We start from the raw sequence: 21,754 nt of genomic DNA on the forward strand, positions 1-21,754 counted from the left end.
TCATCTATGCCTTCTTGACTCTCTTCTTTTGAGACTTCTTGAGCTCCTTGGCTCGCTCCTTTTCTTCCCACTTGCGCTGCTCAGCAGGGCTCAACTTGCGAACACGTTCTTCTTCAGCCTTCTTTGCGTCAGCCTTCTTCTTGGCGAGCTCCTCGGCGCGTTCTTCAGCGTGGATCTTGGCATACTCCTTGAGAACTTCTTCACGGTTCTTGCGAAGCTTGTTCTTGATCTGATTCAGGCCAATCAAATGGAAAAGTTAGCCACTCTATCGTTTCAAGCCTGCTGTATCATACATTGACGCTGGCGCTTACCTCGGGTTTAAAGTTACGGCAACGAGCACTCAAGATATCGGGAAGTTCACACACAAGCTGGACAAGACCGCTAGAAGCCTTGGCATCAGAGCTGTTGATGTCGAAGTCAACAGTGACCGTCTGGGGATACGATTCCTTCAAACTAACCGAGGGTCATTAGTGGGAAAAGTTTAGCGCACAAGGTATTGCATTCATCAACTTACGATTCGGGGGCAACGGTGGGGTAACAGGTAATGATCAAGCTGTTGAAGGCATCACCAGCTTCACGGATAACATCAGCGACCTTGCCTTCAAGGAGAAGATCGGCCAAATCGCTGCTCTCACAAGAAACAACCAGGTTCTTGGGCAACTTGCTGTGTTGAGAAGTCTTTGTGAATTTTTTCTACACGCATCCCAAAAGAAGTCCCCGGGTCAGTCAGTATATGCATCACCACCGTCGTATAAAATTTAAACCTCAACTTACCAAGTCAAAGCGATCAGCACGGAGTTCCTTGGATGTGGCCTCAGGAAGAACAGCAAATACAAAACCTTCGCTAGAGCTGTCATCCAAAGTCACAGTAGCAGTCTGGCCAAAACAACATACCGTCAGTCATGGCTATTCTCTATCACAGTTACAATTGGACTGACAGCTACTCACAACATGATCCTTAGCAGGCTTTTCCCATCCAGCCAAAGCAAGAACTTGGTTGGCAATGGCAGTGGTGATATCATTTCGGGGGTACAGCTGTAGATGAAAGGGCAAAGTAAGATAACGCCACCAGAATCCTGAATGCCGACGCTACACACTCAATTCAACTTACAGTGACAAACCAGTGAGCAAACTTCATGTTTCTTCTTCCAGTAGTGTACAACACATATTCGTTAGGGCTATCCTTTACCAAAGTGTTGCCAGCATTGTCTCCTACGTGGGCAAACTGGGTCCTGAGATATTCCAGCTGGGCGCCAGTCCTGCCATGGCAAGCGTTCAGTATACACATTAACAGCACAACGGTGGGCCTCTATTCGTGTACTTACCACTTCTTAGCGATGGCGAGATTCTTGTTGCCTCCAACGTACCAGATGGCGATATAAGCTGCGAAGAAGCACAACATGGCGATCTCAAAGAGGAAGTCTTTGACAGAAACCTCTACAAATGCCAGCGGGTTAGTTTCAAGGTTAACTTCCATTTTTTGTCATGATAGTGCCTACTTACTTGTGGGGTAAGGAAGTGGTGTGGGTGGTTGGAAAGTCTGGTCATCTAGATGATCACAAGCATCGATGAGCGACAGGGTGATGGGCAAAGGCGATGATGGGCACTAGGATGGTTTACCTTTGGTTTCAGCGAGGGCTGTAGAAACAAACAAGGCGACGGCAGCCAGGGATGAACCAACACGAATCATGATGCGAACAGTCGAGGAGTTTGTGTGCCGAGGCGTTTCCAAGTGGTGAGTTTTTTTGATTGTCAGATCAGAGTTTTTCCCCTCACCCATTTTCTCCGCAATGGCATCTAAACCCCATCGCTGAAACTGTGTATTGCTACTGAAACCTTCCGATTTCAATATATAGCCCCCAGTCCTCGTCTGAATTACTTCTTCCCTCTTTTTTTAACCAAACTGTCATGACCCAAAAACCCAACCCTGAAGCCTTTCCTCCTGGCTTCTTTTTCATTCAGTCGCAGAGGGTTCCTACTTTAACCGTCGATGTCAACGATGGCTCTATGAGCGTAAGTAGTAGCACTTGCGGGAACTCGTTATTTCGTTCAATCACCACGTCGCCTAAAAAAAATTTATTCATGCATATGATAAAATAGGCAGACTCCAATATTTTGTTATGGAATAAGGTAGTGTCACCATCATATTATGAGATTTGCCTCGGATCCCTTCTTATTGACGCCATCAACACCCAAATTCAATAGAAAGATGTGGATAACGTAAATCAGGTAGGTGACAAATCAACAGGCGGTCGAACTAAAATACGTGGTGATGGCATCTAACCTTTGTTGTTCTGATGACTAGCTTTGGGCATATGAGGATGGATTCATTGTGAATAAAAAGTCAGGATTAGGTAAGTGACCATGCTATAAACGACATCGTCTGGGCCAGTTCAATTTATCAATTCATATTGCCAATAGTTCTGGACATTAAAGGAGGTAAGAAGGACACTGGTACAAGCAGCAACTGGTGCACTTTATTCAACAGTCATTATAGGAGAGGTGAAGGCTGGCAAAAGTATCATTCAGTACGCACGAAAGGGCGTTTTGGCAAGGAACCAAGAGTGGCGATTCCTAGGTAACGGACAGCTCCCTAGGTTTTCATTCTTTGGAAAAGGCTTACCTTTTTTTTTTTATCTTTAGACGGCTTCATCTGTCCTATCAGCGACGAGCGTCTTTGCATTGATATCGAGGTAATTGATCCTGCTAACAGACCACGATTTATTGCCTTGCGGCAGATCAATAACACCTGTGTTTAGTCCAATAATCCCAGCTCCGGGTCCAACATTGTTCTGGCCAGCAGAAATAGACAGCGTCCAAGCCAGCTATGGACTCTGGTGGAGCATAACCCCCCACAGCTCGCCAACTATCATCGGATGCTGTTACCTTTGACGCCAGAAGGTGAGTGCCATTGGCAGTTGCGTCTCGCTTGTCTTTCGTACCATTGACGGCGGAAATCTAGAGCGAAAGGCTCGAAAAGAAGCCGAAATTGGACTTTCAGCTCTGGCAGATTGGCATCGACTTCTATACAAAGATAAGGCCAAGGACGTATCGGAACGACAAATCGCCGGCGCTGCTGCTTTCGAAGCCATTCGTCTGTACATTCAACAATGCAGAACAAGTAATCAGCCCATTATGACCGAGCAGGCCGGTGCCAGCATTGGTGCTCTTGTGAGCAAGGAGGTAAGAAACTGAGCTGAGTTGAACGACCGCCATTTATTCACGTTGCGTACTGACGTGTTCGCGAATTCAACCATAGATCGCATCACTTTCCTCAGAACATAACGCGAGCGGAGATCAAACGGGTATTGAAAAAACCGCAATGGCCGTAGCAGACAGATATTTCAATCGCGAGTACGCTGTCCCCGCGTAACGTAGTATATGTGGACACAACTTAATATTTGTTAGCAATAAAGTAATTTATGTAAGAAACCGATTTTGCGTGCGCCGCCTATGCATCGACAACTTCTTCAACGCCTTGATCCAGGTATCGTTGAAGCGGTTCTACCGGTCCATTTTCCATAAAGCTGCTTTCCATCAGCCTTTCCTCCTTGCTATATAATTGCGTAGGCTATTGATATGTTGAAAAGTCTTCTCACCAGCGCATGTCTTTGTGCTTGCTTTTGGCACTGGTATTGAGTCGACCAAGCGGTGGCGGAGTGTAAGCACTAATGTCTTTGAGCAGAATGCGCAACGACACTGGATGAATGTACAGGAAAAGTTAGAACGAATAGCCATTATAAGCAACTATACATCCTGCTACAGGTAAGAGAACAGAGGATCACCAGAATGCATATGGGGTAAAGTACGCTGCATTGGGTTTAGTCATCTCACCGAAGGTCTTGCTCGGCTCTGGCGGATACAGGCAAAAGGAAATGCTCAGCTTCCTTATCTAACTCTAGCTGAAATATCAATAGACAAAGGACGTAAATTATTATACTCGGTAGAATCATAACTCATTTCGCATGGGGTCATCAAGATCAGCACCTGCCAGTTGCACGCGATCTCAGCCGTCAACGACAATCTGCATTTGCAGATCAGTGAATCACAGAAGTTCGTGTATCGATACTTTCAGGCAGCTGTGTGTCTTCCCTAGTGTCTTAAGGTGCTTCAAAACTATATAATTGCTTTCCACCTTCTATGCTTTTATATAAAGTAGTGAGCCGTAACTCAAACTTCCCCTTTACCCCTGATTCCTTTACGTAAGGTGCACTGTCTGTATGCTCAACATCTATGACCATCAGAGCACATACACGCGACTTCTGCATCTTTAAACACCTAAGAGCACATAAATGGTCCTCTTTGAACGAATTTACGTCCTTAAAGCTTACTAAACATGCTCCTTAGCTCGAAAATAGCTCTAATTTACCCCACACTCTGGCTACACAAGGTCTGTGCGCACTGCCACTCTGTTACACTGACTTTCTTTCAAGCTGTGAGATGTCTATTTCTCTGCTTCCTCTTCCCCTCGAAGCTTTAGAAAATAACTAGTACTATGGACGTATGCGGAGAAGGGAGGGGTATGATATGAGAGTCAAATGGAGTCCGTGCTGAGGCTGGGGGTCGAGGAAATGGCGATTTTGTTCGTAAAAGTCATGGTCATGATCATGTCATTTTCAGTAGATTTTGAGTATGGTCTCCTGGTCCAGTGGTCAAGGCGACTTCCATATTCTGAGGTTGTTGTTCGGTCCCGGGTTCGATTCTCGCCGTATGGCGGGTTTTCTGATTCGGCGTCTGAGCTTCAACCAAGGAATATAGGGAGCCGCCAAAGCCACTACTGGGAGGCCGACTCACCCTTTGTGCCAAGAAACTATCCTGACAATGAGCTCTTTTACGAACAAAATCGCCATTTTCTCGACCCTTAAGCCTCCGGCATTACCTTCTCTCTTCATAGTTTTCTTCCAAAAACGTTTTCACGTGACCACTCTTTCTAGCAAGCGGTTGCCGGTCACCTGCTACCTCTTGTCGCAAAGGACATTCACTTAGACCAATGTCTCTGTGCATATTGCCTCATGTCTGAGGCTGTTTTAACATAGCGTTTAGAGCTGAGGGCAGAAAATGTGAACTCCTTTACTTCATTCACTTATCAAGACGCGCATTCATGCAGGCCCCAGTTACAAGTTCTACTGCGGTTCTTGAGGACAATAGCTCAAAGTTTAGGAAAATGTAGTTGCACAGTTAGTTGCTACTTTCTCTTTGGTCAAGTCTAGCATTCGAGAAGGTAGTGGTTTAACCCCTGAAGCAAACTCCTGTTTAAGGTCATATCGGACATCATGTTGCTACTGCTACACTCCAGCTTCATTGTTGCCTGGATGACCGCAAATAACATATGTTATCAGCCAAATTACAGACCCACCCACACGTTTCTTCTCATATGAAGGCTTGCCATCCTGCTTCAGCCCTTACAGTGAACTGCACTGGAGTGACGGAGCCAACGCCAACCATGATTACTTTTATTTAGATGATCGACTGACAGTCGTATATGCCAAGTATTATATTGCCATCCCTTCATCAGCAGTATTTGGCCACAGATCCTTTCTTTCGACGTAGCACACTTTTACTCAGTGCACAGCGTTGGCCTGATGACGTTGGCTGACAGGACAAACTAGTCGGATACACAGCAATCAGACATTACTAACGGGCACCGTGTAGCTCTTTCAGGCAAATCTCAAGGGTAACCGCATGAAGGTTGTATGCGCATGACCGTAACAGTGGGCAACAGAACGAGAGCGAAGCTGGTGTGCGTGGCGAGGAAGTGTTTAGTGAAACCAGTTTGACATACGTCTGGATCATGAGAACAAAAAGCCTTTGTTGACACTTTCAGTGCTCAAAAGTCATTAGATAGCTAAAATGAAACTTGCTTCGTATGCGGCAACTTGCATCTCGGGTTGATGGTTCTGTTTCGGCCCACAGTAATATATGGTAGATCTTGTCGGAACGGAAAAGCGACCGAGCGTATAGCTTATCTCAACCTAATAGATGGCAATTGAAAAGATGCTGAGAGCAGATGTATGTACTTTACATTAATAACAAGAATTACATTTTCCAGTAGTCGGCTTAAAAAGAAGAAGAAAGAAAAAGAATGGAAGGTCTGAACTATCTAATACTGGCAAACTCACCTTCCTGTAACTTTAAAATAGTATTGTCATAAAGCCAATGAACTAGTATACGCTTGCCAACATCCAGTGTATTACATTTTCGAGATCAACGGAGTGTCTCATGGCGCAAAATCTGTGATAACAGCCATAACGCTGGGGTTGAAGCCCTATCTTTCGAAACACAGTTTTCGTGTGTTTAGAGCCCATCCTTGTGTCTCATAGACTTCAAAGAATAAATTATTGGCAGCATTTATGCAATCAATTCAGTCAAGCTTACCCCACTTCAACACTGGATTTTTCAGATTCAATTCGCGCTATGGTATACGATATTCAGCCGACGCCGCTGGCTCTCCACCCTGACTCCACTTGATTCTCACATTGCTGAATCAACAAGTTGGAAATCTCACTTGAGGACAGCTGGAAGTCAAAGTACAGCCAAGATCTCCTTTCTAGGAAATGTAGAAGGTAAAAGTACCAACCTGGAGTTCACGGACAAGACATGATATAGAAAAATATGAAGAAAAACTAATTTATGGACAATTCAGAGATCAATGAAGTTCTTATATAGCTTCATATATGCTGTAGGTACAGTTATGAGATGAGAAATATTTATAAATTTATGTACATGTGTTGTGGGCTCCAGATACACCCCATCCTTCTAGCTGGAAGATGCCGAAGTGTTGGTTGAACCGTTGGATATAGGTTGCAATAAATATGGACGATACTCTTCAACTTTTCCTCCAGGACAAGCACTATAGTCGTCTTCTCCCCTTGAGACTGAGCAAGAGAGATTCTGCCCAGGAATAAAGATTGGTGGTTATGTATGATTTCTCTTGAGTTGGAATGTGATAAAACCTCGTAATGTACCATCATCAGTTGATTGTACGTGATCTGAGCACAGAAATAGTCCCTCAAACTTGTGATTTGTTTAAAATTCCCCTCTAAAGCGTCCGGTACTGCCGATAGTGCCTATGCTAAATGCTCCAACTCGTTGACGATAAATAAGCCAGATCGTTGCAGCCGAGCGGTAGAGATGAGAAGTCCAGTCCGGGATAACTTTTGACAAACAAGGAACAATTCAACATGAACCGAACCTAATATTTAAGCAGTATTCCACGTGATGCCTTGCTACTGCAATATCTAACTGTGAACAGCTGCTTCGATGATATAATACCAGGCTTTACATGCGTTATCAGACCTTATGAATCGTTCTTTATGCTCATTATATGCGTATAATTGCCATAATCAAACCTGACAATTCTACGGTAAGCAAATATGCTCGACCACTGCTCATGTGCTTCTATACGCGGCTTCTCAGCAATTTCATCCTATATTGTTCAGCAATGACAATGGCAATAATGGTAAACATTTTTATCAATTGATCTGTTTGATTGTAGCTACATCGCGTTGACGTTTCTATTATTTAACTGGCCTGCACTCAAATGATACATCTGCGCTTTATACGAAGTTGTCTTTTACTCATATTTATTGCTCAAATTACATGAAGAGAATGACCTTCGTCACCCTTCCATCATTTTGCTTTCAATGGACGTATCGGTAGGATAAAAGCTGTTATGCTTGTGGATATGACCATTACCCAGACTCAGCTATCGGTGAGTGCGAGAGGTGACCTCATTGAACGATGGCTGCGGTGGTTCAAAAAAAAAAAAAGTTTTGCAAAACGCTATTCATTCCTCTTCCCCATCCCCCCTCTTCCCAACATGAGTGACCGGCTAACTCGTATTGCCATCGTCAGTTCTGACAAGTGTAAGCCCAAGAAGTGCAGACAAGAATGGTAAGTTCTGATGTCGAGAAAAGCGAAAAATGTGGGAAAATACCTAATGATTCTTTTCATCCACAGTAAAAAGTCATGCCCTGTCGTTCGCATGGGTAAGTTTTAAAGCAACCTTCAACCAAATTCAGCATCGTTCGCACTTGATCCAAATGACCGCGGTTACTGTAAAGTGCGATTTTCAGCACTGGTATCCATCAACGTGCAACGACTGTAGTAATGCGGGATTCCGGTGGTCCAAGCCACTAATGATCGCACGCAATCAACATTTGTTAACCTGCAACCCTCTCGTTTGAATTAGGAAAATTATGTATTGAGGTTGACGCTACCTCCAAGATTGCTTTCATCTCTGAGGATTTGTGCATTGGTTGTGGTATTTGCCCAAAGAAGTGTCCTTTCGGCGCTATTCATATTATCAACTTGCCTACCAACTTGGAAAAGGAAGTCACTCACCGTTATTCCGCCAACTCGTTCAAGCTTCATCGTCTTCCCAGCCCTCGTCCTGGTCAAGTTCTTGGTTTAGTCGGTACCAACGGTATCGGAAAGTCTACTGCCTTGAAGATTCTGGCTGGTAAGATGAAGCCTAACTTGGGTAACTTCGATAACCCGCCTGACTGGCAGGACATTCTCAAGTACTTCCGTGGTTCTGAATTGCAAAACTACTTCACCAAGATTTTGGAAGATAACTTGAAGGTGAGAGACGTCAATTCGTGTGACGCGGCAAGAGCATGATCGTGATAACTCAACCTTTGCAATTGAATTTCAGGCCATCATCAAGCCCCAGTATGTTGATCATATTCCCAAGGCTGTCAGCGGAAAGGTTGGAGCTTTGTTGGATGCCAAGCTCGAGCGCAACAATCTTGACGATATCATCTCTGCCCTCGGTAAGTTTATACGCGATTCTGCGTCTCCTTAAATCGATCATTACTAAATGCTCCTCTACAGATCTTCAGGAAGTTTTGCAGCGTGAAGTTGGTCAATTGTCTGGAGGAGAACTTCAACGTTTCGCTATCGGTGTCGTCTGCGTTCAGCATGCCGATATGTAAGTACCATTCCCTTCCAACTTCGCCATGTATGCATAAACTTATTCACGTCTTTCCCCTTCTAGTTACATGTTTGACGAACCTTCATCATACTTGGATGTTAAGCAACGTTTGAAGGCTGCCAGAGCTATTCGCGCTCTCATCAGTGGTACCACGTATGTTACCTTCTATTCCACTGCAGTATTTCTATGCCACCGAACTTTCTAACACCATTCATTTTCTTCCTTCAGATACGTCATTGTCGTAGAGCACGATTTGTCAGTCTTGGATTACTTGTCTGATTTCATTTGCGTTCTTTACGGTATGCCTTCCGTTTATGGTGTCGTCACCCTTCCTTTCTCTGTCCGTGAAGGTATCAATATTTTCTTGGACGGAAAAGTTCCCACCGAAAACTTGCGTTTCCGTGAAGAATCTTTGACTTTCAAGATTGCTGAACAAGCTGAAGAAGTTTCAATGGACAAGAACCGCCAATACAAGTATCCTACCATGGCCAAGCAGTTGGGAGACTTCAAGCTTACTGTCCACGGAGGTCAGTTCACTGACGCTGAAATCATCGTCATGTTGGGTCAAAACGGTACTGGCAAGACCACCTTCATTCGATTGCTCGCTGGTTTGATGAAGGCCGATGGTGACCAACAAGTACCCGAATTGAACGTTTCATACAAGCCCCAGAAGATTGCACCCAAGTTCCAAGGTACTGTCCGCATGTTGTTCATTAAGAAGATCAAGGCTGCTTTCTTGAACCCACAGTTCCAAACTGATGTTGTCAAGCCCCTCAACATCGAAAGCATCATTGATCAAGAAGTTACTCACTTGTCTGGTGGTGAATTGCAACGTGTTGCCATTGTCCTCTGTCTCGGTCAACCTGCCGATATCTACCTTATCGATGAACCTTCAGCATACTTGGATTCCGAACAACGTATTATTGCCGCCAAGGTCATCAAGCGTTACATCATTCACTTTAAGCGAACGGCTTTCATTGTCGAGCACGATTTCATCATGGCTACTTACCTTGCTGACCGTGTCGTTGTGTACGAGGGTATTCCTTCCGTTGATGCTGTTGCCAACTCTCCTCAATCACTTCTTACCGGTATGAACAAGTTCTTGGCATCACTGGAAATCACTTTCCGTCGTGATCCTACCAACTTCAGACCTAGAATCAACAAGATGGATTCTCAGTTGGATCAAGAACAGAAGCTCAGCGGAAACTATTTCTTCCTTGAGCATTAGACAACTCATCCCCCACTACTTCCTATTTTTCTTTTTTCCTTTTTTTAAAAAATTAAACGTTCTTGCTAATTAGATGTTCTCTAAAACGTTTCTTCCTTTGATTTTTGCAAATCCATTTTTTTCACCACACACCATTTTATTTCTTTACCCATTTTGTATTTGATATGAATATCGTACTACACTTGGTGCATTGACCGACTGCAATATTAGCTTGCTCACACCCACCCACCACTTTTTTGTTTTTTTTATATAACGAATGAAAGAAAAAAAAGCAAAGTTTTAAAGAAATGAAAAGAAAAAGCAAGCGAGCCTCGCAATAAAAGAGCTATAACATAAAGTCCTTTGAGGTCAATGGCGATGGGAAGTCTAGCATGCAGTACAGTCTCTCAATCGGCTGCCTTGGTGTCACTTTGCTTGACGATGGTAACTGGACAAGGGGAGTGGCGAATACAGTACTCACATGTCGATCCAAGGAGTGACTTGATCATACCAGAAACACTGGATCGACTCGATGAGCCAATCACTAGCATATCGGCGGGCATATCGTACAAGAATTGTGTAATGATCTGTCCTACTGGCTCATGGCGCTGTATGGTTACAAACTCGTAATTTCCATGCTAAGATAGTTAGAGCAAACATGAGTGTGTGCCTACATTCATTGTTTCGAAGGGTAGAATACCACGAAAAATCAAACTACCTTTTTACTGAATTCGTTCAGCCAACCCTTGATGTTTTCTACTTCTCCTTTGGAGTCTTCTACAATATCCATATTATTTCGCCGGTCCAAACTGTCTCTAGTTTGACTTGAACTCAGTGATCTGCTTGGAGGTGTATTTCATGCCGCGACCTTTACCAAAAAAATTACTCACAAAAACTGGATAGGTTTAGATTGCTCTGGATTCAAACCAATGGCATAAATGATCTTAACCTGCGGAGGGTCCTTCAACATATCAGCCATAGCCATGCCGTGAGACATTGCTTTCCGTGAGGCTGACGAATTGTCAACGGCAATGACCATTCTCATGGGGGTCTTTCTATTGACAGGCGACGGAGTTGTTAGTGACATAGCATCCATGAGGTCTGACCACCAGCAGTTAATATTACTTGAACATTTTTCAATCGATGTAATGATGTAAGGTTTGTGCTTTATAAGAAAAAAAGAACGACTTGCCCATATGAAATTCAGGTTTTATATATCTTTTGCTAAGGTAGATGTCATGATGATGACCGTTCCTGTTTGATAATACTTGTTATTGTTACCGTCTTTGTACATTACTTTTACCTTCTCTCCAAGTTATTTTCAGGCATGGCATGGATAAATAGCAAAAAGACAAGAAAATTGGGTGGTCATTTTGTCGCTGTGATCAGCCATGATTCAGAATCATCATTTTTCACATGCCATTCATTCCCGTCCACATTAATGGATTCGCTCAGTTTCTCCTCACTCTCTTTCATTTCTTCTTCACCTTTCCCTTCCCTCCTTTCAACATGAGCAAAGCTGGAGATGCAAAACCAAAAACCCTCTTGACACATTTGATTGCTGGTGGTTCAGCTGGTCTGGTCGAAGCGTGTACTTGCCACCCACTGGACACCATCAAAGTCAGAATGCAACTGTCTAAGAGTGGATCAAGAACCAAAGGGGTAATGGTTCATGACCTATCTATTCAATGTACATTTATGTTTGGCCTAACATGAACTCGCTATGGCTTGCAACAGGGTAAACGTTTGGGCTTCTTTGGAGTGGGTGCCAGAATTGTAAAGAATGAGTCGGTATGGGCGTTGTACAAAGGATTGGGAGCTGTGGTATCTGGCATTGTCCCAAAAATGGCCATTCGCTTCAGTTCCTTTGAATTTTACAAATCAGTGCTTGCTGACAAGGAAACGCAAAAGGTCACGACCAAAGCTACATTCCTTGGTAAGTCCTCTTGATCGTCAAATTTTCGCTTCCGACCACCATCACGCCATTTATTAACAGTAACACCTTTTCTGCAGCTGGCTTAGGCGCAGGAGTCACTGAAGCCGTCATGGTGGTCACTCCTATGGATGTCGTTAAGATTCGACTTCAAGTAAGTAGACCCCCCCCCCATACAGTTCCACTTCTCTTTTACCCCATGTCTCACTTAAACTTGCATTCCGCTCCGCTTTAAAAATAGGCACAACGACACTCCATGGCAGACCCTTTGGATATTCCCAAATATCGCAACGCCGGTCACGCAGCTTACACAATTATCAAGGAAGAGGGTGTGAGCGCGCTGTATAAAGGAGTCAGCTTGACTGCACTTCGGCAAGGTATAGGGCAATTTATTGATTTTCTCACGGGTGACAAGATGGTTTGACTCAACACATGTCATGTTTCCAGCCACCAATCAGGCCGTTAACTTCACCGCGTATCAAGAAATGAAGAAGGCTGCTGCTGTATACCAAAAGCTAGATGAACTACCATCTTATCAGCATTTGGTTCTAGGAGGTGTTTCTGGAGCGATGGGTCCCCTGTCTAATGCACCCATAGACACCATTAAAACTCGTATTCAAAAGTCCAACGAGCCAGGTTCTGGTTGGCATAGGTTCAAGACCGTCACCACCGAGATATATACCAAGGAAGGTTACATGGCTTTTTACAAGGGTCTAACCCCTCGACTTCTGCGAGTGGCTCCAGGACAAGCCGTCACGTTCATGGTATATGAAAAGGTCCGCAGTTGGTTAGATCGGTTCAATGAAAAGATTGAAAACGGGGATGGACCAGTGCAAGCTGTTATGAAGATTGTAGAAGATGAGAATTAAACTTTGATATGAATGTATTTAACCTGCGTGCGAGCGCGAATGTATAAGTATAGGATGTGTAATTTGGAAGTAGCTAGCCGCACACAGGGTCTCAAATAAAGAACCGCGAAGCAAAACGTTCGTTTGTTGGCTTAAATAACGTCACTTCATGGTTCCTAGGACGAAACGAATTTATTGAAAATCGTAATAACTATTCTGCTATATTTGGGCTCTCGGCCAAAAGAAGCTCTTTGAAGGGCAGGGCCAGCCACCCTACTAAACTCTATTCTACTTGACAAAGCAAAACACGAGCATCCACCATCTGACCTTCTTCAACCTTGACAGTGACCACACCATCATGTCGACTGATCAGCTTTACCTCCGTCTTCATCGACTCAACCGTTAAGATAGGATCGTTCTTCTTCACCTTGGTACCGGTTGGGGCAAGAATCTTTAGAATACGACAAGGCATAGGTGATGTGTACGCGGATACTAAGATTGGAGACACAAATTCATTAGTTTACATACTAGGAATCAAGTCCTTCTAGGTGCTCAACTTACAATTATCTGCTTCATCCTCTTGACTTGTACTCTTGAGTCTGTCTTGCTTGACAACCCTGACTTGACTACCATAGCTGGCAGTGTGCACATACATGATTCGATCGTTGATCCCAGACGGAGAGTCAGCAACATAGTACTGTTCTCTCAATCCATCTAAAAACAATAGTGGTTATTTTATCATCCCCATTTCAGTGGTCATTATTTTGAAACATTCAGTTACCAATGGTGCAAACAAGCAGACCGGTAACAAGATGTTGACCAGGGAGTTGCATTTGAGCTTGGTTCAACTTGAGTTCGTTCAAAACAGCCTTTCTATTTGTTTCTTGCTTCTTTTCACCCTTAGTAAATCCAAACACAAATTGGGGCTCACTCGCTCCATGGTGATGATGCTCATACTCAAGTTCCAGCACGTCACAGTCTTCAACTATGAGTTTTTGAATGTTCTTCTTGACGCTGTTGTTTTTCCATCCAGAAGATATGTTACGCAGCGCTTGTCGTTGGGCGTTTCGCATAGCCCAGTCAAACATAAATCCTACAATAGCGAGTCGGCTCTCTTCAACATCTGACAGTGCTGGCTTGAGATTGTCAATTTCAGCTCCAATAAACCCAGTATCGTACACGCCGGATTGGAAGCGAGGATTTCGCATCACGTTCAGAAGGAACTTCTGGTTGGTTACAATACCCAAAATAACAGTCTGGGAAAGCACAAGTGCCATAGTGGTGATGGCCTGCTTTCGAGTAGGAGCATGGACAATCAGCTTGGCGATCATAGAGTCATAGTAGATGGAAATCTCAGAACCTAGACATTCTCTGTCAGAATCAACCTTAACCACAGTACAGACATTTGCTTCGTTTCCTTACCATCTTCAATACCAGTATCGTATCTGACACCAGCAAGTTGTCTCGTAAAATCAATTTGTCTCCACTTGAGGATCTTTCCAGTGACAGGAGAGAAGTCGTTGCCGGGATCTTCAGCGCATATTCTGCACTCGATAGCGTGGCCCTGGAATGAAAGTTGGTTGATGGAAGGAACCTTGCGCAGGTTCTCACCTTGAGCCACCAAGATTTGAAGTTCGACAAGATCCAATCCAGAAATGGCTTCTGTGATAGCATGCTCTACTTGCAAACGGGTATTGACTTCCAAAAAGTAGAACTTTTGAGTTTTTGCATCCTAGAAGTACATTTTAGAATATGACCACCTTCAGGCAGATTTCATTTCCCTTCTTCTTCTTACCAAGATAAATTCTACGGTACCGGCTCCAACATATCCTAGCTTTCTTCCGATTTCTAAAGCGGCTGCTGTCATAGAATATCTGAGTTCCTCTGACATTTCTGGGCAGGGAGTTTCCTAAGGCATTGAAAGTCAATATCTATGTTGGTGCTTTACGGCCATGATATCACTCTCTCCCTACCTCAACGATTTTTTGATGCCGTCGCTGTATAGAGCAATCACGCTCATTAATATGGTATATGTTGCCGTACTGATCACCAAAAATCTGAACCTAAAAAATATGGATAGGATGTACTCAGCATATGGTCGGGGCCCCAAATCTCCATGTGAATGTCGACATATACCTCAACGTGTCTGACGCTTGTAAAGTACTTTTCGATCAGAAGTTGCTCAGAGCCAAACGCACGAAGGGATTCACCTTTAGCAGCCTCAATCTCGCTCTTCAAACTACATCGAGTCAATCGACATGAATGGACGTTCAAGCACAACAAAATGGATGCAACCTACTTGTCAGCATTGTAAACAGTTCTCATGCCTTTGCCACCACCTCCAGCAGAAGCCTTCAATAGCACAGGGAATTCTAAACACCAACTGGATGAGTCTACACCCTTATCTCCTTCGTCGTATCTCATCATTTTGCATTCATACCTATGCCCAATGCAGCTTTCGTCAAAGTGTCCAACGATTGGTCGTCACCGTTGTATCCAGGAATGACAGGCACCTTTGGAGCATGCTCTGTCAGAAATCTCTTTGCGCTGATCTATTGTGTAGGTTGTCAGACAATGATTGTTGACATCGATTTGTGCGGCCTTTGAACTCATCAAGCTCTAATTTATGTACCTTGTCTCCAAGAATACGAATGGATTCAGGTGTTGGACCGATAAAGATGATGCCAGCTTTAGCAACCTGCTCAGCGAATTCTGCATTTTCAGACAAAAAGCCGTATCCAGGATGAATAGCGTTCGCTCCAGTCAACTTGGCAATCTCGATGATCTTGTCTCCTCTTAAATAAGACTCGGAAGCAAGAGAACCACCTAAATGGCAAGCCTGGTCTGCCATTTTGACGAAACGGGCATTGGCATCGCTAATGAAAAGGGGTTTCGAATGAGCTGACTGTTTTGTGAGTGTCCGACAACGTAGCTGACTGTGGTTTTTACCTGTCCGAAAAGACGGCGACAGTTGAAATGCCCATACGGTGGCATGTGGTGATAACACGGCAAGCGATCTCGCCGCGGTTAGCAATCAATACCTTTGTTATAGCAGTCATTGCGGAGGAGAGTAGACGAGAGGCATACAGGGCACAAGGTTCATAAACTTATATACTATTCTGGGCCTGGGAAACACGCGTGAGCTGAATCAATGGCAGGCTTCTCTCTTACCCCGCAACTGTTCGTGATAGCAGACAACGCTTTATTTTCATCATATAAATGTTTGGGGTCTTGATTAACTGCTCCAGTCGCTGTAGTATGCAAAGACATTAACATCGATTGCAGAGGAATAATATGTGACATTATTGTGCGTACTTCCAATCACTTTGCCGACTTTATTGGGATGTCGCTTGAGCAAACTACTTGTACCATCTCAGACTCAAAGCTCACGTTGAGCCAAACTCCTCGCATTGGCTTTTGATTGTCCGACATCTACCCCAGGCTCTCGCATTGTGTTATCGATGTCCTTTCAATATGACTAAAATGATGTACGAGGTCTGAACTAAAGGTTCACATCATTAAGAATTATCATCAAGTTATTCCTTTTGTTTCTGAATAAATATGCTGCTGATTTAGCACGAATTGATTTATCTGACTTCTTCCAACATGTCCTAATATCACAGCAACAAGCACACTTATGACTACACAGGTAGCAAATTTCAGATGTATACCGATGGATCGAAGAATGCCAATAGATTAATTTCTAGCTCTGGAAATTGAAATTACCAAAAAGTTAAAGGGGTTGGATCAAAGTGTAATGTTAAGTATCACCGGAGGGCAAGAAGTTGGACCAGTCTAAAGTATCCTCAGAACATCTCAGAGTAAGCCTAGCCAGATCTACATCTACCATGCAATAGTATCCGGGAAATACTCTGCAATAAGTTCTTGATAGAAAGGCTTTAGATCCTCTACATTAGGCTCCTCGTCAGCCTTGGAGTATAAGTCATATTGATTAAATGTCTTGACCCATTTCATATTCTCAACGTCTTCGTTGTTCATCAACCAATCGTACGCTCCGTTGGTATGGCAGGAATAAAACGAATGATAACGGATAATAAACAGAGCTTGGGTGGGAAGATATGGCTTGCACACATGATATAAATATTCGTCGTGACCGAAGCTCATATGGACATTATCCAGTCCACAGTTAGGTGAATAGATGCCATACTTGGTTGTCAACTTGGAATTATGAATGTCAGGATTGCCGGCAAAGTAGTTCGGATATACAATCTCGTCCGAATATTGGCATCCGACAGGGAACGTATCACCCACGACCTAAAAGTGTGTTGAGTTGGGAGGACCTTACGCTGGAGCACATTGAATTTCATTCGACTTACCGTCCATTGTGGCTCTCCAAGGAAGAATAAATATTTGCCAAGATCGTGGATGAGACAAGTAAGAACCATCCATCGAGGCTGTCCATCTCTTCTTGCAGCTTCTGCTGACTGCAGCAAATGGGCAATTTGACTTAGAGAAGTATCTGGATCAGACTCATCGACTAGTTCATTAAGCTTCTCCATCGCTTCCCATATACCCATGCGAGTCTTGTCAAGCTTTGTGTAGTCTGCTTTCTTCTCAAGTACATGTTGCAAAGTTTGCTTTCTAGAAGAGGATGCATCAATATAGGGTGAGCTTGGTCAGTCGTATGGCGTCCTCAAGACACGTACTCATGATTCTCCTTGTAGAATTTGGCTACAGTCGGCTGCTGTTCCATGGCGACTTCATAGTCTCGGAAAGCCGTGGTCTGCTTTGAAGACTTGTTTGCGCCGTATTTTGTCTTTAGGAACTCTTCCCATGCTTCGCTGACTTTCGCCGCTTCTGACAGATTGTTGACAATTCTCATGATGGATGTATCAAGAGTTGAGAGGCAAATAGCCAACAGCGAGTGCAGCCCTGCCCTATTTATATGCGCGACAGTCTCACGGTAACGTGAGCTGTCGTTTCGTATTGCTTCTTTTGTTAGTCTAAAAGGGACCGGAAAGCTAAAGTCGGTATTGCATCCCTCCGCAGGTTGGTGTAGCTGTTCATATCCTCAAAGACATTGACGTTTGGCTTATTACAATATTCCTCACCCTTCACTTTACCTATGTGTATCCGACACAAAGATGTGTCATCTGCGCCCTCTAAACTATAGTGTGCTCTAGAACTGCTAAACTCAAGGTGCATCAAAGTTTGGTCTGTTCCGAACAACCCGTCCATAACTTTAACGAGTGTTGATCTGGAAAATCCGATACCTGAAGTAGCAAATATACTACATTCGTACAACGCCTATTCCAAACATGCCATGCATCTACGCTTCGATCCGACCAGCATCATTTTTTATAAAAAATCGAGTATTAAGCAACCAAAAATACAATTTACAATGTAGTGTGAAATAGATATTCAAACGCCCTTTGGTCGCACGGGCTTGCCATCGTTCACGCGAGGTTGCTCTCCGAGGACAACTGCGTAAGAAAAAGACAAGGGTTAATTATCATATTGCATTCCCCGTTTGCTTCACAGGTCGACGGGTCATCCAAGCCTCGGATATTTCATCCCGCAACTGTGTTATTAACCATGTATAGGTAGATTCTTACGTCGCTTATAAAGAATGTAGCTAGTCGTGACAATGAAGGGCACAGTGACAATTATAGTTCGCAATCTGTAAAACGTGGCATCAGCTATCTCGACTTCAGTACATGGCTGCAGTAATGCTAGTCAAGTACCTCTTGGCTCCAGGTGACAGCTTTTGTGCCATATTAGTGGTATGTTCAAGAGAAAAATTAAAACAAGCAATTGCACAGCTAACAACAGCTGTGACTTGTCTTTCAGGCACAGCATTGGAAAATTGAATGCATTTCTTTCTTTCAAACAAAGACCACAATGGGTTTTATTAAACAAGACTGTTCCCAAGGAACAATCGGTGGAAAGCAAATAAACTCAAAAAAACTTGTATCAACTCTATCTATCGGGTGCTAAACTTCACCCATACTGAGCTTCAGGACATATTGCAGCTCTTCGTCATCTTCATCCTCGACGTATCTACTGGCAGCAGGACGGGACGGAGCCTGCTCTAGGATGCGGCCTGGGTTAGAATCACTCCAACTGCTGGGTATACTATTCTTTGCGCTTCCAATAGATGGCCACTCAGTGGGGTCATCCAAGGCCTGATAAAGCTCTCTATCATCCGTGACGCTGGTTGATTCTGAAAACAACGACAGAGAGTCGTTGGAAGGTGTAGCGTCACCTTCATCGTTTGAAACCCGGTCACTACTTTGCTCATGCTTGGCAGATTCTAAGCTTGCAATCACTGCCTGCATGAGCTCCTCATCTTCTTCAGTGCCTTTGTCGTGGTCATCCTTGATCTGAACAACAGGTGTAGCCTGCACGCTGGCTTCCTCGGAGAGCATGATGGCGTACTCCAGTGCTTCTGTATCGGAAAGACCAAGTGTCAGTTTCTGAATGGTACGAGTTTCTTCTTCCATGGCTTTTCGTTCATCGGCTATTCTCGACTTGGATTCATTCATCGCTTCATGAATTTCGGCTTGCAGCTGTCCTCTGGAAGAATACAAGTTGCCGGCGTTATTGGACTTTTTGGGTCGAAGCTTCCGTCTGCTCAGTAGCTGCTTGTCAGGTGAAAAGTCCCAAGATTTAATTTGGTTGCCAATGATGGCGACACCAACATAATCCGTACAGATAATCTTCCTGACGGAAAACAAATCCATGTCCGTACGATCTACCGGGGCATTACGCGGTATTTTGTTATGTAAAATCTTGATATTGACACCGCTTATTGGATCCCAAATCTTAATCCAGCCGTCAGTACTACAAAACAGAAAAGCAGTAAGCAAAAGTACTTGTCATAAGACTGACACCCGCATGAACTTACCTTCCAGTAACCACTTTGCAAGCATCAAGGTAGATAGCACTAATGGCAGTATGATGGCCATGAATGGTGGTAAGAGGCATAGTAGCTTTGGTAGACACCGAATCCATGTCGAACAAGCATACATTTCCATTTTCATCGCCACTGGCAAGGATTCTGATTGTTACGCTGGGGAACAATTCATTGCTGGTAACGACTGGGAAATTGGATGCAGCTATGATGTCTTGTTGATGTCTAGATTGCCTGACATTTGCTTTAGGAGGCGTGGGTTCCTCTTCATTAGCGGATGTCGCCTCTTTATCCCATTGTATGCACGTAATTTTGGCGGTACTATTAGGATTCTCGAACACAGCTTGACGTTGACCATCGGAAGCGCTGTATTTGTAGATTCGTGAACAGTTGGAATACTGAACAATGAGAAACTCATGCTCATCATCATAAAGAATTTCCATGATGGGCATATCCTCGCCTGGCGGGGTTACTCCAAAATCTGGAAGTTGAGAATACACCGGTGCGGCATCTTGACCACCTTCGTACACGTGCCTGTGACCATTGGCATTTCTTGCAGCCGTCAGTACAGCAACCACATCAACATTCCACACGAGCGTGCTACCATCGGTACAGCCTGCAATGATTCTTTTACGGGAATCCACACATATTTTGGTAACAGCAGACCTGGCTCCTGTTGCACAAATATTTCGTCAGTATGCCATCTTTTATTAACGTGTGAGTATCGTCGAACTTACCCAGTAAATTGCCGACACAGCGTCCCGATGCAATATCCCAAATCTTGACAATTCCATCTTGACCACCACTTAACACAACATTGTGTAGCGTAGATGATGTAGTAACTGCCGTCACTGGGCCCTCGTGAAAATCGGTAAACCTTTTCAACTGTCGGCCGCTTGTTGATATAGTTCTGGTTGTAATGGTGAGGTATCCATCGAAATGGCCCCATATGATCTGATGGCCATCCATCTTCATGGACGATACAGGAGATGGTTCGGCATCTTCATGACCGAAGATGGCAATTCGATCTGTCTTTCCGGTGGATGGGTCGGATTTGGTCGCCATAGCTAGTAATTTAGGTAGATATGAATATACAAACTTTGACAATGCAGAGATCGCCTGTGCATACCTCTGCCCAAAGTTCCCGAAAGCATCCAAGAATTCTGAAAATTGACAAAGATATTGTCCAATGGGCCAATCTTCGGGTCGAAAACCAACACAGTGCCTCTGCCCTTCTCCCATTTCCTACGCCAAGACATCAATGATCCGTTCTTTGAACAATGACAGACGCCGAAGATAATAATTACCTGTGTAAATGAGTTCTCAAGACATATTCTGACTTCCATGAATCAGATGCTAGTCTTTTGAAGGGAGGAGCTCCGAAATAAGCTATAAACCCTTGACGCCCTGTGCAATTTTTAATATACATTTGGAATGAGTATACATCCGCCTTTCATGTCAACAGCTGAGCAAAAACCTACAGCATGTATCGTCCTTGACGATATGTCTCCAAAATTTACAGACTTGGGCCGCAAATATAAGAGAACTAGGGTCTAGTCGAGCAAAGATATGGATGAGGACCTCCATCGGCACATTATTAATCATGCACTTGGGTCTAAGGCGTAGGGATTATGGTGAGCAAAGGCAATGATTTGATTATGATATCTCTCCAATATTAAATTACATACCTTTCATTTTCCAAAGTGTTGCTGCTAGAGCCCGCTTGTGCAATAGCAGGCTCATTGTGCTGCGGTTCATATTTATCGATGCCATTCTGAAACTTTTTGGATTTTGCGTACTTTTGTTGCTTCTTTTGTTTTCTGATGTCAATGAATTGTTGTTGGTTGTATGTATCGTCAGAGTCAGAATGCATGAAATAGCTGATGAAGCAAAAAAGCGTTTGCAAATGGGGTTGACCAAAAAGTCAAAAAGAGATCTCGACTTTATAATTTGAGAC

The 21,754-nt window shown here is 43.8% G+C and overlaps 10 protein-coding genes across 10 annotated transcripts; 5 read left to right on the forward strand and 5 right to left on the reverse strand.

Annotated features, from left to right (window-relative positions):
• Positions 1-4: 4 nt before the first annotated feature.
• On the reverse strand, positions 5-1,690 carry K450DRAFT_199440 (uncharacterized protein; the record flags this gene model as incomplete). The annotated part of the gene is made up of 9 exons (XM_051584601.1): positions 5-229; positions 312-453; positions 515-693; positions 775-876; positions 949-1,035; positions 1,112-1,259; positions 1,326-1,437; positions 1,504-1,548; positions 1,621-1,690. The coding sequence occupies 9 exons, from the start codon at positions 1,688-1,690 to the stop codon at positions 5-7; spliced, it is 1,110 nt and encodes a 369-aa protein (XP_051444432.1).
• An 85-nt stretch (positions 1,691-1,775) lies between these two features.
• K450DRAFT_242127 (uncharacterized protein) lies at positions 1,776-3,438 on the forward strand. The gene is made up of 10 exons (XM_051589199.1): positions 1,776-2,013; positions 2,101-2,130; positions 2,206-2,229; positions 2,306-2,354; positions 2,422-2,439; positions 2,498-2,578; positions 2,644-2,693; positions 2,760-2,901; positions 2,965-3,183; positions 3,260-3,438. Exons 1-9 carry the CDS (start codon positions 1,909-1,911, stop codon positions 3,036-3,038), a joined length of 573 nt encoding a protein of 190 aa, XP_051444433.1. The 5' UTR covers positions 1,776-1,908; the 3' UTR covers positions 3,039-3,183; positions 3,260-3,438.
• A 1,197-nt stretch (positions 3,439-4,635) lies between these two features.
• Positions 4,636-5,108, forward strand: K450DRAFT_242133 (uncharacterized protein). Its single transcript, XM_051589200.1, has 2 exons — positions 4,636-4,909; positions 4,935-5,108. Exons 1-2 carry the CDS (start codon positions 4,822-4,824, stop codon positions 5,018-5,020), a joined length of 174 nt encoding a protein of 57 aa, XP_051444434.1. The 5' UTR covers positions 4,636-4,821; the 3' UTR covers positions 5,021-5,108.
• A 1,047-nt stretch (positions 5,109-6,155) lies between these two features.
• Positions 6,156-6,573, forward strand: K450DRAFT_242137 (uncharacterized protein; the record flags this gene model as incomplete). Its single annotated transcript, XM_051589201.1, is given in 2 exon segments — positions 6,156-6,296; positions 6,307-6,573. Coding segments are annotated over 2 exon segments (233 nt in total), but the record flags the coding sequence as incomplete, so codon positions are not given.
• Positions 6,574-8,998: 2,425 nt separating this feature from the next.
• K450DRAFT_242144 (uncharacterized protein) lies at positions 8,999-10,356 on the forward strand. The gene has a single exon (XM_051589202.1). It carries the CDS (start codon positions 9,237-9,239, stop codon positions 10,161-10,163), a length of 927 nt encoding a protein of 308 aa, XP_051444436.1. The 5' UTR covers positions 8,999-9,236; the 3' UTR covers positions 10,164-10,356.
• K450DRAFT_242148 (uncharacterized protein) lies at positions 10,357-11,368 on the reverse strand. The gene is made up of 4 exons (XM_051589203.1): positions 11,268-11,368; positions 11,033-11,197; positions 10,861-10,957; positions 10,357-10,780 (listed from the first exon to the last, which is right to left on the reverse strand). The coding sequence occupies exons 1-4, from the start codon at positions 11,273-11,275 to the stop codon at positions 10,550-10,552; spliced, it is 501 nt and encodes a 166-aa protein (XP_051444437.1). The 5' UTR covers positions 11,276-11,368; the 3' UTR covers positions 10,357-10,549.
• Positions 11,369-11,398: 30 nt separating this feature from the next.
• K450DRAFT_242152 (uncharacterized protein) lies at positions 11,399-13,066 on the forward strand. Its single transcript, XM_051589204.1, has 5 exons — positions 11,399-11,804; positions 11,880-12,078; positions 12,156-12,229; positions 12,317-12,452; positions 12,523-13,066. Exons 1-5 carry the CDS (start codon positions 11,559-11,561, stop codon positions 12,942-12,944), a joined length of 1,077 nt encoding a protein of 358 aa, XP_051444438.1. The 5' UTR covers positions 11,399-11,558; the 3' UTR covers positions 12,945-13,066.
• A 1-nt stretch (position 13,067) lies between these two features.
• Positions 13,068-16,061, reverse strand: K450DRAFT_242155 (uncharacterized protein). The gene is made up of 11 exons (XM_051589205.1): positions 15,873-16,061; positions 15,556-15,799; positions 15,364-15,475; positions 15,223-15,295; positions 15,060-15,162; positions 14,897-14,986; positions 14,719-14,832; positions 14,346-14,655; positions 13,705-14,283; positions 13,485-13,637; positions 13,068-13,415 (listed from the first exon to the last, which is right to left on the reverse strand). The coding sequence occupies exons 1-11, from the start codon at positions 15,980-15,982 to the stop codon at positions 13,207-13,209; spliced, it is 2,097 nt and encodes a 698-aa protein (XP_051444439.1). The 5' UTR covers positions 15,983-16,061; the 3' UTR covers positions 13,068-13,206.
• A 2,142-nt stretch (positions 16,062-18,203) lies between these two features.
• K450DRAFT_242162 (uncharacterized protein) lies at positions 18,204-18,692 on the reverse strand. Its single transcript, XM_051589206.1, has 3 exons — positions 18,629-18,692; positions 18,500-18,564; positions 18,204-18,367 (listed from the first exon to the last, which is right to left on the reverse strand). Exons 1-3 carry the CDS (start codon positions 18,658-18,660, stop codon positions 18,306-18,308), a joined length of 159 nt encoding a protein of 52 aa, XP_051444440.1. The 5' UTR covers positions 18,661-18,692; the 3' UTR covers positions 18,204-18,305.
• A 67-nt stretch (positions 18,693-18,759) lies between these two features.
• On the reverse strand, positions 18,760-21,725 carry K450DRAFT_242164 (uncharacterized protein). The gene is made up of 7 exons (XM_051589207.1): positions 21,486-21,725; positions 21,279-21,412; positions 21,105-21,204; positions 20,927-21,042; positions 20,535-20,864; positions 19,792-20,470; positions 18,760-19,727 (listed from the first exon to the last, which is right to left on the reverse strand). The coding sequence occupies exons 1-7, from the start codon at positions 21,668-21,670 to the stop codon at positions 18,878-18,880; spliced, it is 2,394 nt and encodes a 797-aa protein (XP_051444441.1). The 5' UTR covers positions 21,671-21,725; the 3' UTR covers positions 18,760-18,877.
• Between the last annotated feature and the right edge of the window lie 29 nt (positions 21,726-21,754).

This window comes from Umbelopsis ramanniana (assembly GCF_025399195.1).
Source record: "Umbelopsis ramanniana AG unplaced genomic scaffold K450scaffold_29, whole genome shotgun sequence".
Lineage (NCBI taxonomy): Eukaryota > Fungi > Mucoromycota > Umbelopsidomycetes > Umbelopsidales > Umbelopsidaceae > Umbelopsis > Umbelopsis ramanniana.